Genomic DNA, 16,039 nt, shown 5'->3' on the forward strand with positions numbered 1-16,039 from the left:
ATTAAAGGAGCAAACATTATCCGGCTGTGATGGTGGTTGTGATAGTTGTTATGACAGGAGTAGGCTTATGTTGAATAGAAATGGAGTCTACCTTTTTTGTGAGAGATTCGATTAGAGTTCTAAGCTCGGGATCAGATTTAACGTCAAACATACTGGCAGCCTTGGCTGTGGAAGAAGAATTAGCGGAGCGGGGTATGTCGTCACCCCCCCCCCCTAGTTATTATTACGCTTAGATTGATCTTCTAAAAACTTATAAGCCTCTGAGGCTCAATTACTAAGGAAACTACCCCTAGTCATTATATAAAGAACCTCTTTATAATGATGTAAAAGCCCCTTGAAAAAGGCACGAACAAGCACATCTTTTACAAGGTTATGATGCGGAGACTCGATAAGAAGATCAGTATACCGGTTCCAGGCCTCGGAAAAGGATTCATGAGGGTTCTAGCGGAAAAAATGAATTCATTGAATCATTTCATCTGTCTTCAGCGGTGGGTAATACTGTTCCATAAACAATTGAACAAGTTTGGCCTACGAGTCCACAGAATTAGGCGTTTGGGCAGTTAACCAAGATGTCGCCTTATCGGCTAGGGTGAAAGGAAACACCCTCAGTTTAATTTGTTCCGAACCTACGGTAGGATGATGGAATGTAGTAAGAACTTGTTCTATCCTACGCATGTGTTGATAAGGCTTCTCATGGTCTAACCCATGAAAAATCGATAACAAATTAAATATATTCGGGGGAATTTGAAAATCCCCCACTGGGTCTGCAAGAATGATGCATGACTTAGGGCTATCGTTTAGGGCTTTGTAAAAATCAGAGAGAGGAGTCTCTGCTTCTTCAGCCATTGATGTAGGTGTAGTGTGTGATATACTAGATAGGCGTGTGCGTTGACGTTTACGATATATAACGCTATATGGTTTTTTCTTACCAGACCTTAATCTCATGTAAGGCTAAATCCAATATGAAAAAAACATGAACAACAGTCAAACAACCCTGATATACTAGAATTGAAACTCCTCTAATAGAAGAGGCGAGGAATGGAAGAAAGAGTACTTGAATGCCTCCTTGCTACGCGTATGAATAGCGTCTTTGATACGCAATCTCAATGTATTGAAAAACTTCGGAGCACTAAATAAAAAAAACTTGAACAAAAAGAGAGCCCTCAGAATTCAACCTATGAATTGGGCTTTTCGGAAGAATGGGCTCAAATATAAATATAAACAAACAAATTGCCAATGCGCCGAGTCTTGTGGTCGATTTTTTTTCCAATAACAAGAGGATGGGCGCGCTCAGAAATAGAGTTAAAATGGGCACGGACGCGCTCCGAGTACTGTGTCAAAAAACTTTTCCAACCGACTTCCAGGAGCAAAATTCCTGTTGTTTTTTTTTCTGAGGAAAAAAAACATAGTTAGAACCAAACAATCGGGTGGGTGGGTGAAGTGGGATATTGGTAGAATTGAAAACACGAAGGGAAACTAATCTAAACACAACTAAGATGGCAGCAACGCCATTTGATAATACGAAAATACATTTTTACTATATCTTAGCTAATTATACTAGGAATAAGAAAACTATATTTTCGTCCTTTATATCAAAGTTCTACTCTCAATTATCATGTAATAAACTTAGAGTAAAGATTTCGTTCCACTCCTAGTTGCTTAGAACGTAACAGTTTGACCAACTTAAACAATTCTATAATACCAGTGAAAGCAATGTTTTTTTAATAAGACTAATGTGTGAGAATAACTAATTAAGATATTCTAAATTATACTATGGAAATTAAATACAAAGATGTGAATGAGAAGGAATTAGGGAGATTTAAATTCTACCTTGAGTAATCCCTAATATGCTAGTACGGAGTTGTTGCAACCCTAATCTTTATGTTTTAACATAAAGGTTAGGTCTTTTTATCCCTAATTATTCATGGCATCTCTACCAACTAATAATTAGCATGTGAGGCAATTGAAACCCATTCTCATGGTGAATTAACTACCCTCTAGAGTGGAATATCTTACTACAACTATTCTATACTAACACATCAAGTCTTCATCAAAGCTTTAATCAAACCCATCTAATAGGTTTAGCTATGATTCATTAGACTATCATGGCCATAATAATAAGGAGAAGAATACATAATTAAAAAACACTTGTATTGGAAATAGCTTGGATTGAATTAATGGTGGCTAGGCTAATAAAACAATAATTAGATTTAAAACTAAAGAAGAAAACTAATTTATTATCTAATGGGTGAGAGTGTTAAAGTTGTGCCTTAGTCCTCTTTATATATGAGAGGGCTAGGTTTACAATTTCATGCATGGGCTTTGGAGCTATATTTTGGGCCATTAAATCAAGCCCAAAACCTAATTACTTAAGTCCAAAAAAGGTTTTTCTGTTGGAAATTACTGCAACAGCTTTTTCATCCACTTTTACTCCTCTGATTAGATTAAGGCCTAGACCATTAGAAAACCCTTTCCGAGCCGGTCGTTTTGACATATAGTAGGCCCAATTTCAAGGTCTGAATCCAAAGATACAGCATGCAGAAGTTCTATTGACTTTTATGCTCTATATCTGCCCCCATTCACTTTGACTTTTCAGCTTTGACTGGGATTTAAAAAGGCGTTTTCTCCTTGAAACTTGGGCTTTAACCATAGAACTTCTTAGTAACCAACCTTTGCTCATTTCTCTTGCAAAAATGATATATTTCTTCACATATTTAACTCCAATACCTGAAATACACAAACGTACGTAAACAGTACTAACTCTTATTTATTATAAGCATAATTAGTCTAAATATAATATTATTAAGGGGTTAAAACTACAGTTTTGGGCTCTTATCAGTCTCCATTGAACCCGTAGAGTGGTGCATTTGACTTTATCATCACCGAGTCTGGCAGGTACATATCCTTGTATGTTTGGTAGAAGAGGATGTCACAGGAGTTGCCTGGATCGATTAGGACCAGTTTGACTGTCCATCCGTTGATCTTGACGTGCACTACCAGGGCATCATTATGCGGTAGGCACACCTTGTCCAAATCTTCCTCAGTAAATGATATGGAGGTCATAAATTGAGAGCTGGTAAGAGTGATCACTTCAGCTTTGTGGGATAGGTGGTATATTTCTTGGAGTGCTCCTACATGCCTGCACTTTTCACGACCTGAGGTCTTATTGTTGGAGGTATCTGTAATGATGTGGATTATGTGATCAATCAGAAGAGTGCTATCTCCTATTGTGCCTCGACCGACCTGGAGATTTAGGTCGTAGGGTTGTTCTGCTTTAGCTCCTTCTGTGAGCAGGTCGTTCATGGCTCAGGCTCCTGCTTCTGTTGCAGTTGGCATTCAGCTTATGCCTGAGGTGCTTTCTGGCAAGATTTCTTTCAGCTTTCTCGGCCTCTTCGACTAAGTCTTGGAGGTAGTATTTGAGGCTCCAACACTCATCTGTGTTATGGTGGTGGAGTTTGTGGAAGTTGCAGTATGGACGTCCTAGTATTGCTATGACCTTGTTGATGTTTAGCTTGAAGTAAGGTGTTGTATATATCTTCTTTAGGATACGTCCTGGAGAAGTTGGAGAATTCTCTTTTGGTGTATGAGGGCTTGTGGGAGTTGTAGAGGAAATTCCAAGTATCCCCTAATCTTCCTCCATGCCTTGTGATCTGGAATCCTTTGCTGAATGGAGAAGGGATGAGATGATGGTGAGTTCAGGGTTGAACCGTCTGACGGCTGCCTACGTATCTCTTTTCTTCTATTGGAGACTCAAACCCTATTTTACATAGTTCCTAAGAGCGAATCCCTATGGTTTATATAGAAAGGACTATGAGAATCCTAGGGTTAGGGCTGTCTTTACCACTTGTGAGTTCCCTTCCATCTTTGGACTCTGCCTTCCTTTTAGGATTCCTCTTCTTATGGAAGTCTAAATCTAGACCATATCTTATGAGAGGTAACTTTCCTTGTTTATCATAATGTCTCATCGTGTATGGGAAGATTATATCTAAAAGGTAACTCCTAAGATATGTCTGTAGGAACCGTTATTCATAATGCAAATATTTCTACAAACCGCGAGAACCCACGCGCAGCGGAACCAATGGGGTTCTCACGATTTGGATAGAGAACATACCTTTTAGATCCGGTTTTGATAACTCTGAGAATCCAAGCTTTATGAATCCGAATCAACAATCAACCCCTTGATCTTCTGTTGTATTCCTTTAGAATAGATTGAACGTTGTCTGGACAACGATCTACCAATCCCCTTCTTTCTCACAAAGCTAGATCTAATTTTGTATCTATCTTTTCTTGCCTTTTTTTCTGTTCAGATGAATAGTGAATTTCGGCCAGAGAGAGATTATTCTATTTATAGGCTATAACAAGGACCATCAAGAGAAATTAGGGTTGGGCCTCCTGACGAGTTTGGGCTTCCCATGTTCGCCCAGAACACACGGCCCAAGTCCGTCAACAAATGACTTATTCCACTAAAGGCCATTGTTGCACTACCGCCCTAATCCCAAATTACGTGTCAGCGTTTATGGGATCCATATTATATGCTCGTTGATCTCCCCGTGTTTAAGATATCGAATGTCCGTTGATTAAGTCAAGTTACTGACAACTACATTAATCAACTTCTTATGTCCTTGAGTAGTACCACTCAACCTCATTGTCATGTCGGAATAAATCCACCTGCAGGGTTTACATGACAATCTTTTTGAGCTCCTTAAGGGGATATCATCAACCCGACTTCTTGTGGGACATGGATTCCTTCTATAATCAACAGCACACCTTACATACAATGTCATTACCCAATCCATCGAGTTTGTTGATTCACAAATGAATCTTACTCATTGATGATTTAAAGTAATGTACAATGCATGTAAGTGCCCGTTATTATATCCGGATTAGGAGGACAAGCATCCATAATAACGAGCGCTTTTTCTCTCTATATATAGTCGATAAGGAGAAACAACCTCACTTGGTCCCGCTCAATACACACAAAGTGTACTAGTGTAATCCTATAGTCAAGATAGACTAATACCAGATTATACTACAACCGTACCAATGGTTTGTCCAAATCCATCTAGGTTGTGAACGATTACTTATACTTTATAAGGTACTGATGATATGATCTTCTGTGTGTTCACACCATATCATCTACAACATAAAGTATTAGACACATGCATATAACTAATAACATATATAATATGTATAACATTTGCCCATATGATTCTCATTCAAAATATAAAGAATTAGAGTTAATACAAAAGTAATGCTTTTAGTATATAACCCTATCAATGTCATCATGATTCCTTCTTTATCATCAAAGATTGCCATCTTCAGTCTCCTTTTATTCAGGAACTGTCTATATCAGTTCCTAACGACTGGGGTAACTATTATGTTTGAAGGTAGTCAGTCATATGGCTATCACATGTCCACTAAACACTCGTGCTAAGCACGAGATCACTTATTCACAAAACTGATCCGATGGTCCTCGTCTTATTCTAGACATTTATAGTCTTAGGTTATTTTCCATACACGTGTCATCTGTTCAGTTACGGGAAATCCCCCTATAGGAGTTGTTGCCCTTGTTGTTGTTGCCTGAGTACTGATGGCTCTCTTTGGGTCCTCGCTTGTCGCTTACTGCGAAGACTTCTTTGCCTTTATATTGTGCCATCCATTCTTCATACTTCATGTACTTGTCGACTCTGTGGTACAGGTCGTCTAGGCGTTCTGGCTTGTTGCGCATGAGAGACCCTGCTAGATTAGAATCGTCTAGGAGGGCGTTGGTAAATGCTGAAGTTGCAAAGCTATCCTTGAGGCCTGACTCCATTGATAGGAGTTCCTTCTTGAAACGTCCTAGGAATGCACAGATCGTCTCGTCGTGTGCTTGCTTCAGCTAAAACAGTGAGTCTAGGTCGGCTTGTTTCTTCCTATTGTGGACGAACTCTGCTGCGAACGTCTCGGCCAGCTTGTTAAAGTTGTTAATTGAATCAGGAGTGAGCATGTAGAACCAGTCTAAAGCTTCATCCTCTAAACTAGCTGGAAAGAGTTTGCACTTCAGGCAGTCATAGTCTGGAGCGCTGTAGAACACAAGGATCTAGCTGAAGCGAGCTATGTGTTGGCCTGGACATGAGCTGCCGTCATACAACGGGAACTTTGGTTGATGAAATCTGTGGGAGGCTGCTTGTCCCTGACTTCAGTGGTGAATGGTGACGCCTTGTATGACTGGAGCATCTTCTGTACGATCTGGGCTGCATTGGCCTTTTCGCTTGACTTCTCCAACCTCTGGGCGAAGTCCTCTAGTCGTTGATTGGTAGTTGTGGTGAGAGCTTTGACTGCGTTGTTCTTGATTGCGTTTGGAGCCACATTGTTGGTGTTGGAGGTGGTTTGCTCACACATAGCTTGGTTTTCTTGTTGAAGGGCTATAAAAGAATCTTGGAGAGTCTTCATTTGATATGCCAAAGCTTGTAGCTGTGCTTCCATGGTGGTTTTCTGACCAGCTTCGTGGGCTTCAGAAAATAGTTTGTCTGTTTTTCTCAAGGAAATGGACTGGCAAACGGCGCCAATGTAGAGGTATAGATTTTGGGTCTACGACCTAACGTTGTATTTGATAGGGAATGACTGCACTCTTTCTTGGGAGCAAGAATTGCCTACGTATCAAGTTTCTTGGGTAAACTTGAATCAAGCTTTACGTAGTTCATCTCTCTCTACTTATAGATGTTTGAGCTGACCTTCCATATTTGCTCCAGGCCGTTGTCAAGTGTAGATCCATATTTTGTGCTATCTTGATGATTCTTCATTACTTCTGATGTTACAAAGTAAATGTCTCCTTGATTGGTGCGTTGACTGAGCTCCAGGATCGTGGTGGATCATTTGCTTCCATATATGGCTGTAACTGATATTTGGGACAACCTGAGTTTGGGTCGTTATTACGTCCTGATGGCTTGGTACGAGCTGCTGAAGTATGACCTGGTGTGTGGACACGTGTGCTGTAGCGATATGAATGTAGAACGGAGGGTACTTACAAAGGGTTTTTGGAAAAGAAGTGATATCGCTTTTTATAGGAGAGAAACAGAGAAACCACGGGAAGACAAAAGGGGAAAGCTAGAAAAACTAACTACCTGAAAATGAGTTTTTGGACTTTCTAGAAAGACATTTTTTTTGCTTTCCCACTTCTTATATTTTTAGCTTTCTGAAATTGCCAAACGTGCTTTTGACTTCTGTCCTTCTAGAAAGCCAGGAAATGACTTATTGAGGTGTTGCCAAACGCCCTCTTAATCATGTCGATGTTTGAATATACTGCAACCTCTTATTTACTTGTGAATCTCCTTGTATACTCTAAAAATGAGTGGATATATATGGAGACCGACTTGAAGTGATCATCCTGAATTTGGAGACTTACAAAAACCCAATTAAAGAAAACGATCAGAGTTATGACAGCCATTAGCATGCTAATGACCTGACAACTACGTTAGAAGATGGGGCCCATTAACTATAGGTCAAGTGAGAACGTTATTGGGCCTAGAGGGAATAGGGGTCCAAATGAAAATGTCTAAAATTAAAGCCCGCGACGCATACCATAATAAGTTTAAGCCCGGCATTAACTATTATTCCGTGGACCATAAGAAGATGGTGGAAAAATTAGCTCCAGAAAAGCGCCACAGTTTTATTCATGAAGGCAAGTTTTTTTATTGGACTTAAATTTCAATTCTTATTTTATGTCTAATATTTCAAAAATCACATAAAAATGTTTTCTTGTAGGTCAAAAAGTTTTCGAATGGGACCAAACACTTGATGAGGTGAACATGTACATTAATCTACCTTCTAATGTACCTAGAAAGCTTTTCACGTGCAAGATACAATCGAAACATTTTGAAGTTGGAATTAAAGGAAACCCTCCTTATCTTAATGTATGTATCTAAATAACATCGTATCATTTTTTAATTTTGCAATACATTGTTTTGATATTTTGTGGTGGTTGTTATTTATTCAGCATGATTTGACTAGTCATGTTAAGACCGATTCGTCATTTTGGACTATAGGTAAATGCGTCTTTTTTTGCTTGTATTGTTTCTAAGAAGTGTTTATTTGATATGTGTGTTAATAGTATATTTGTTTTTGTTGTTGTGAATTGGATGTTGGTAGAGGATGATATATTGCATATAACTTTGCAAAAGAGAAAAAAATGGCAAACATGGGTTTCTCCTATATCTGGTCAAGGTCAGCTTGATCCTTAGGCGTCTGATCTCGAACAGAAGCGCCTTATGCTTCAGAGATTTCAAGAAGATCGAGGTAAACTTTGTTTTTGTCCTGTTAATGACTGAAACAATTAACATAGTTTCAAAAAACATAGTTAAAAGGAAAGGAATATTAATAAATGATAACCGTTTATCACCTTTATTTAATCATCCCACCATGAATCACTCGCAATAAAAGTACCCAATACTTGATTAAATCCTATCCCACTAGTCTTTTCAACAAGCGCTTTGAATTCTCGAAACCTTTCTTTCATGTTTTGGTGCTTGTTATTGTATGCTTTTGGTAAATATTTAAGTCCAAATCTCAAATAATACTTCTTTCTCAAGTCGAGCCATTCATTTTTCGTGAACTTACCATTAACTCTTTTAATACCGAGTGTAATCACATTTTCCTTCAACAACTCAATAAAGTAGCCCTCTTGCTCTAAGTTCCATTCGGCTTCAACTTTTTTAGCTACCTCAAAAGGTTCCAATTCCAAAGGGGTACTGCTTGAACCCATCTAAATCCATCGAAAACAAATTACTACAATAAACAAATTACTTCTATTTCCATAAAAACCCTACATTTTCACAAACACAGTATGAACTTAAATAATACTCTTAACAAGTTAAAACTAAATTACCACGGATCTACAACAATCAATGAATCAAATCAAATGAAAAATACCTTAATAAACAACTTCGATCAAAACCCCGTGAATATAATAGCATACAATCAATAAGTATTTTCCAGTCAATTCTTAATCAATTCATGGATACATGCTAGTAATCTGAGAAAAAATTAACTGATGATCTATGAGTTTAACAACTGAAACCAAATTCTCAAATTGGTATGTGAAAAACAAAAAAGGAAACAGTACATTTAAAATATAAATTAGACAGACAAGCAGATGCAATTGAGCCAGAGAATTAAGTGACACGTAAAGCGTCTTTGTTCCAAAATTTATACACATAAACAAACTACATAAACCAAACAAGTTAACACATACATAGCACTGTCTCAATGTGTTAAATAGGTATATACATTCACTACTACTCAAAGCTATATAAAATTTTCAAACGCAACATCTAATCCAACTATGGCATTTAGTTTATCAATCTCAATAACAACAATCAACACATATTCCATTTGATAATTATAGCAACCTCAATTAAAAAGATAGTGGTGTTCAAACCTTTTGTTAAATTGATTTCCACGAAACATATAAAGTCTGTTGCCACATGTTTCCCCCTGTCGATGTGATTCCAAGATGGCACATCGGACGCTTATACCCGTGACAGATACCGGCCAACATGGTATCAATGTCACTTAGTTTAATCCTGAGGCTTTTCATTGACCTGAAGCATATATGTTTGACAAGTGTGGAATACAACGCCTATCATACACACAAAGTTCTTCAGTCTAAGTCACTACGCTTTCACTTTCAAATTATTAAAAAGCTATATATATACATATATATGATTATAAAACTAGAATAGTAAATTCATGGACAACATCTTCAAACAAATACCACCAGATCCATAACTGCTAGAAACTGTATACAGTGTTTAGAATAACGAAATATCGAGTTATGATTACCGAAATTCTTTAAATGAAGCTTCATCTCAACATCCTTTGGCTCAAATACCGTAAACTGATCTTCAATTGGTAATAATTGCAAGTCAAGAAACAAAGCCATTACAAAGTAATCATTAGAAAACTCCTTTACATATCCGAGAACAAAACTAGGTTTTACTTTTGGGGACAAAAACTCATAAATATCAAAAGAAGGATCAAATATTTTCTCTATATAGTTTCTAGCAGTTATGGATCTGGTGGTATTTGTTTGAAGATGGTGTCCATGAATTTACTATTCCAGTTTTATAATCATATATATGTATATAAATATAGCTTTTTAATAATTTGAAAGTGAAAGCGCAGTGACTTAGATTGAAGAACTTTGTGTGTATGATAGGCGTTATATTCCACAATTGTCAAACATATATGATTCAGCTCAATGAAAAGCCTCAGGCTTAAACTAAATGACATTGATACCGTGTTGGTATCTATCACGGGTATAAAGCGTCCGACGTGGCATCTTGAAATCACATCGACAGGGGGAAACATGTGGCAACATACTTTATATGTTTCTGAGCATAGGATCTACCGAACCTACCACTCACAAGTAAATCACTTTGCTAGTAACCAATATTGAGTTCATACTATGTTTTGTTATTGTGTCAAGACTAGCTTAGTTCCTATAACTATTCATTTTAAAGTAGCTCGACATTACTCAAACCCATTTGTAACCCCATAACTTAAATGAAGAAAACAATATCTCTGTAAAAATCCAAAAAAACATAAAGAAAAAAAAAAAAGACTTGGAATACAATATTGTTATTATAAATAAACGAAAGAAAAACAAACTTTGAAATTAAAATATAAGATAAGACATGTGAATGGATAAAATAATTAACAACATTTGAAAAAACTTAAGGCTTTTGCACTACCTATAAGCCTATAGCCTCCGTGGGATTTTGGATGCGAGGCTCGGAAGCAATCCTCAATGCGTTTTTCTAAACATTGTATACAGTTTCTAGTCCTACATAATCTAACAGTTAAAGATCTGGTGGTATTTGTTTAAAGATGGTGTCCATGAATTTCCTATTCTAGTATCATAATTGCATATGATATATATGGTCACTTTTTAACAATTCGAAAGTGAGAGCACAGTGACTTAGACTGAACAACTTTGTGTGTACAATAGGCGTTGTATTCCACATTTGTCAAACAAATATGCTTCAGCTCAATGAAAAACCTCAAGCATCTTAAAATCACATCGACAGGGGGAAACATGTGGCAATAGACATTAAATGTTCTGAGCATAGGATCTGCTAAATCTACCACTCACAAGTAAATCACTTTGCTAGTAACATAATATTAAGTTCATACTATGTTTTGTTATTGTGTCAAGCCTAGCTTAGTTCCTCATTTTAAATTACCCAGACCTTACTCAAACCTAATTGAAACTCATAACTTAAAAGAAGAAAACAATATCTCTCCTTTAAAGTTCATCTTCTCTCTTTTTACAAAAGCAAGAAATATGATCTCTCTTCTTGCCTCTCTCAACAAAAACCACAATAATAATACTAACATACAGTGTTTGCATCTTCCATTCTCCAACACATTTTTCTTTTGAACAAAATCTACAGTGTTCATATTACATAGTTGTCAAAACAATAGGCGGTGTACTAGAATGGAGAGCTCTCTTGCACAAGGTTGTAAAAGAGGAAACCTTGCTTCCCTTTACTATTATATACTCTAAAGGCTTAGGAAAATGGTAAAAGTTGATGCATACCACAACTACAAACCTTATGAAAAAAAACACTCTCCTTCACTAGAGAGCCTGATTCTCACAGTGGATTTCAAATAAAAACCTTTCTTTCACATTGGAACTGTTATAAACATATTATCCCAAACTTGATAGGGCATTGGTCAGAATCCATGGTTGTGTTAAACACAGATTGTGACCAATGTCCTTTCCAAGTTTACCTCAACTGTTAGCACTCGAGAGGCCATCAATTACTAACAAGGACATTGGTTACAATCCATGGTTGGGTGAAACACTAAAAGACTTCACTTGTGAAGTAATTAACAACTTGCTTTTGGGGATTGAGAGGACGAGTACAAATCCCTGTTTACAACTCCACTCTAATGTCAAAGACTAGCACACAGATCCTCAAACTTAGTAATTTAGGGATCCGGACTCCCAGTTGGCCTAATACCTATGTAACATCTTAATTCAGCTTCCTCATCAAATTATATTATCACAAAATTAGCCCAGGGAAATCTTCTATATGTTTATTTTTCACTATCCACAAACATATACTAAAATATTAAACAATATCTAACTACTAGTGACACAAAAAACAGACTCACAAAAAGACCAAGCATTTAAAGAGGTTGAGAGTTCGAGGTTGCCCCTAGTACAAAGACCTGCAAATAATTTTTGGAGACACAATAGCGATTGGATCTAACAAAGCATCTGTGAGCCATAAGTTTGACTCAACAGATGAAGAGAATGGTGAGAAAGAAGCAACTGTTGAATCCCCTATGCCTCCACAAGTTCAAATTTCGGAGGGTGGCAATAATCATGAAAATAATGACTATAGCACTCAAAGCACTCAAACCAAAAGTCAAAGCCATTCTCACAAGCGAGAAAGAAGTGATCCTAAAGGACCCGAGCTTACAGAAGCTGTCAAGATGCTAGCTGAAGCATCACAAGCTAGAGTCAAAAAGAGGGGAAAATTCAGTATAATGGAATGTGTTGACATCATTGAAGCTATGGGTATCGAAATTGGAAGGCAGACTTATGTTAAAGTCATATCCCTATTTTAGGACAAAGGATAGAGAGAAGCTTTTCTACACATGTCAGATGCACGTAGAAGATATGTGTTGTTAAGTATTGAAGAAGGAGATTTGTATAAGATTTAGAAGTGCTACCGAAAGATTAAGAACATCTGCACTTGGTTTTTAATCTAGAGTTATAGGTTATGTTCTTTTGTTAGGGTTCTGGCTTTAACCCCTTTTTTTTATGTTCAACGTGATAGTGAGTGGGGTTATATTATTGAATTCATGTTCTGTTGTTTACATTTCATAGGTTATAAAATTTTAATGGAGATGACTTGAGTATGGAATGGAATTGCTATGATTTTGTATGTTGGAAGTTTTATTATGTTTTTGTTCTACTGGTTTTAGGATGCTTTATTGCTACTTGATATTGTGATGACTTGTGTATGGTATAAATAATGTCAGAGTTGAGACCAGTAAAATTGGTGTGGCACCTGTAGTCTGTTTGAATGCCTTGAGTTTATCTGCAGAATCTCAAACTTCAATCATGTGTAGACGCAACAATCTCAAACTTCAATGATGTGTTAGAGAAGTTTAAATCAGAAGCAGTGAATAACAAAGTGAACCTCATCCTTTTCTTGGCTGATAAAGAACCTTCTACCTCTCTCAGTTGGTGCCCTGGTATTTCCTTTTCCTATTTCTTCCAATTAACTTTTCTTATCATCATATATTTTCATTTATGTATTTGTTTATTTAAACTACTAGAATTGGGATATATGACAGTCGTTAACTTATTGAGGATTAATCATTTATTATGTATATAGAGTGTTTGAAAGAATAATGAATTGATAAGGTACTTTCCAATCCAAAGGGTTATCTTGTCAGTGGTGAGAATACTTGATGAAATTAGCCATATCATAATCAGTAAACAGAAAAAGGACCTATTTTCCAATTTAGCTGAGCTTGATATGTCATGAGTAGCCCAAAGAGAGTATCTTGGAAAGGCTCTTATAGCTTGTAAGAGGCGATGGTTCCATATCAGTTGAGAATTTAGCCAAGGTGCTAAAAACCCTACATTGTGGAGGACAAATGTCTAGTCTTAGTGAGATTGATGTACCACCAGTTACTGTACCTTTCAAGACCCATATAAATGTAATTATTGTCCTTTTGATTTCCCTGTTCCATGAAAATGGATTTGAAGTACAAGAGTGCCTTTCAAACTACAAATCCGAATGGTGGGGCTTGCTGGAAAAGATTCTAACTTTGACAGTCTGTGGAAGTGAAAAAATGAAACCATAATTTCCATATCCTGTGTGAGTTAGTGCGTGATACAACATCTCATGTTCCCGTGTTGCTCTTTGTTGCAACTTCCTGGTACATATGGCATTACTTTGTGGGATGGGCTGGCTTGGCCTGGCTATGCTTAGGTTCTTTGTAGTCCCTCTTGACCATCCTTGAGAATGTGACTGTTTGAAGAAGCATCTATGGAGTTTCATCTCCTTACTAGGGTAGGTGCAATCACACTTTGAAGGAGCTTCTATGATGTCCATGTCCAAGTGTCCAATAGACCATATTAGAATCCATATGTAGAATTTTTCTGTTCTAAGGGTCCAGCCAGTGCTATGCCTTTTTCTATTCATTCATTTCTAGTTGGTTAATGTTATCATGTGATTGCAGTTGAGTGTTTTCTTTGGTCATGTGTTTTCTTTGTTACTTTCCATCATAAGTTTTTCTGCTGTGCTAAAATTGGTGCATCATCAATTTATATGCAATATCAACAAGAAGATAAAGTAGAGAATGCTTGTACTTACTTGCATTTACTTACCCCAAACAAATAGAGAAATTAACATTATATTTCTTTTTTCAAATTCTACAGGATAAAGATATGAGTTCAACAAGTTCTACCTAGACCGATACAAGTGACAAAGAATGGGAAGTTGCCGAATTGATTGCAACAGAGACTATTATTCAGTATATTAACTATATCAATAAGCTAGTAACCATATCACAATGATTCATTGTCAGGAAAACAGTATGTGATCAATTGTCTTGAAGGAAATGAAAATAGGTCCATAGATATGTTTCGGATGAAAGCAAACGTCTTATATGACCTGTGTGATATTTTAAGAGTCAGGAGGTTAATTACTTAGGGACACACGGTATGTTACTGTGGAAGAACAAATGTGTGTATTCTTGTACACTATTGGTCATAACCAATCCAATAAAACTGTTGCTGATCGGTTCCAACATTCTGGAGAGACTGTATCTCGACACTTGAAAACAATGTTGAAGGCTGTTTGTAAGTTTTCATAAGAAGTAATATGCAACCCCCCCGACATGACTACTACACACTCGTATCTAAGGAGCAAAGAAGATAAGTACTCTATCAGTGGTTCAAGTAACAATTTTCGCATGTTAGAGGCTTTGGCCATTTTATATGTTTTATATGGTATAGGTTTTATATTAGTGATATCATATTAAAAGCTCAGTATGTTTTGTTTCTTAGAATTGTATTGGGACAATTGATGGGACACACATTCCAATAGTTGTGCCATCCGGTAAAGTACAAATACTGTATCGAGAGAGGAAGGGCATACCAACTCAGAACGTCATGTATGTATGCGACTTTGATATGTATTTTACTTTTGTTCTTGCTGGTTGGGAAGGTTCAGCAAATGATTCAAGAATTCTACAAGAAACCATTGAAGATCCGCAACTGAATTTTCCCCGGCCTCCACATGGTAATTGCAGCTAAGTTAAGTTCATTACTATTTTAATTTTTTTTTTTTTCACTTTAACTAAGTTGCTTTTTAACATGAAAATATTATGTGGTTGACTCCGGATATGCTAATGCCCCTGGTTTTCTAGCACCGTACAAAGGACAAAGATACCATTTGAATGAGTATAGTGGACATGGAAGATCACCAAAAACCGCAAATGAGCAATTCAATTTTGCTCATGCGTCACTCCGTAACATAATTGAGCGATGTTTTGGTGTGTTTAAATGCCGGTTTCAAGTGTTGGAATTAATGCCAACTTATAATCTTCACAAGCAAAGAATATATAGTGATTGTTTCATGTGCTCTTCATAATTTTATAAGGAAGTATACTCTTAAAGACGATTTTTTTGAGACGTTTGAAAAAAAAGATGTTGTTGTGCAAGGTGTGGGTAGTAGTCATGAAGTGGGACAAAGTTCGACAAGTGCAAGTGAAGTACAAGGAGACATGGGGATAGCGAGAGATGGTATTTGTAGGGGGATTAGTATGTTTTATAGACTACTGTTGTAACTTTTTGATCGGTATTGTAATATTTGCTAATTATGGAGCATTTTTTCACTGTTTTGTTTATGCCAAACAAACTTTTAACTTTTTAGCTTTTAAATTTCGTCTTTATCTTTAGAAATTGTGTTTTTGACAAACATACTTATACTTTGCATTAAGTGAAAAATTAGATAAGGACTTTTGAGCT

General features: G+C 36.8%; 2 protein-coding genes across 2 annotated transcripts in view; one reads left to right on the forward strand and one right to left on the reverse strand.

Annotated features, from left to right (window-relative positions):
- LOC147496289 (protein BOBBER 1-like) overlaps positions 1–8,263 on the forward strand; it is a 95,381-nt gene extending 87,118 nt beyond the window's left edge. The window contains exons 3-5 of the mRNA XM_086562443.1: positions 7,782–7,892; positions 7,976–8,024; positions 8,128–8,263. Coding sequence (XP_086418569.1) covers positions 7,788–7,892; positions 7,976–8,024; positions 8,128–8,219 — 246 coding nt within the window. The 5' untranslated portion in view covers positions 7,782–7,787 and the 3' untranslated portion in view covers positions 8,220–8,263. The remainder of the gene's footprint in view (positions 1–7,781; positions 7,893–7,975; positions 8,025–8,127) is intronic.
- Positions 8,264–8,383: 120 nt separating this feature from the next.
- Positions 8,384–8,740, reverse strand: LOC147496291 (uncharacterized). The gene has a single exon (XM_086562528.1). The coding sequence runs from the start codon at positions 8,738–8,740 to the stop codon at positions 8,384–8,386; it is 357 nt and encodes a 118-aa protein (XP_086418654.1).
- Between the last annotated feature and the right edge of the window lie 7,299 nt (positions 8,741–16,039).

The sequence above is a fragment of the Coptis chinensis genome, chromosome 5 (genome assembly GCF_015680905.1).
Source record: "Coptis chinensis isolate HL-2020 chromosome 5, ASM1568090v1, whole genome shotgun sequence".
NCBI lineage: Eukaryota > Viridiplantae > Streptophyta > Magnoliopsida > Ranunculales > Ranunculaceae > Coptis > Coptis chinensis.

Bases quoted from the DNA above. Each gene is read 5' to 3' on its own strand.
- LOC147496291 (XM_086562528.1), bottom strand. From the start codon at position 8,740: ATGGGTTCAAGCAGTACCCCTTTGGAATTGGAACCTTTTGAGGTAGCT.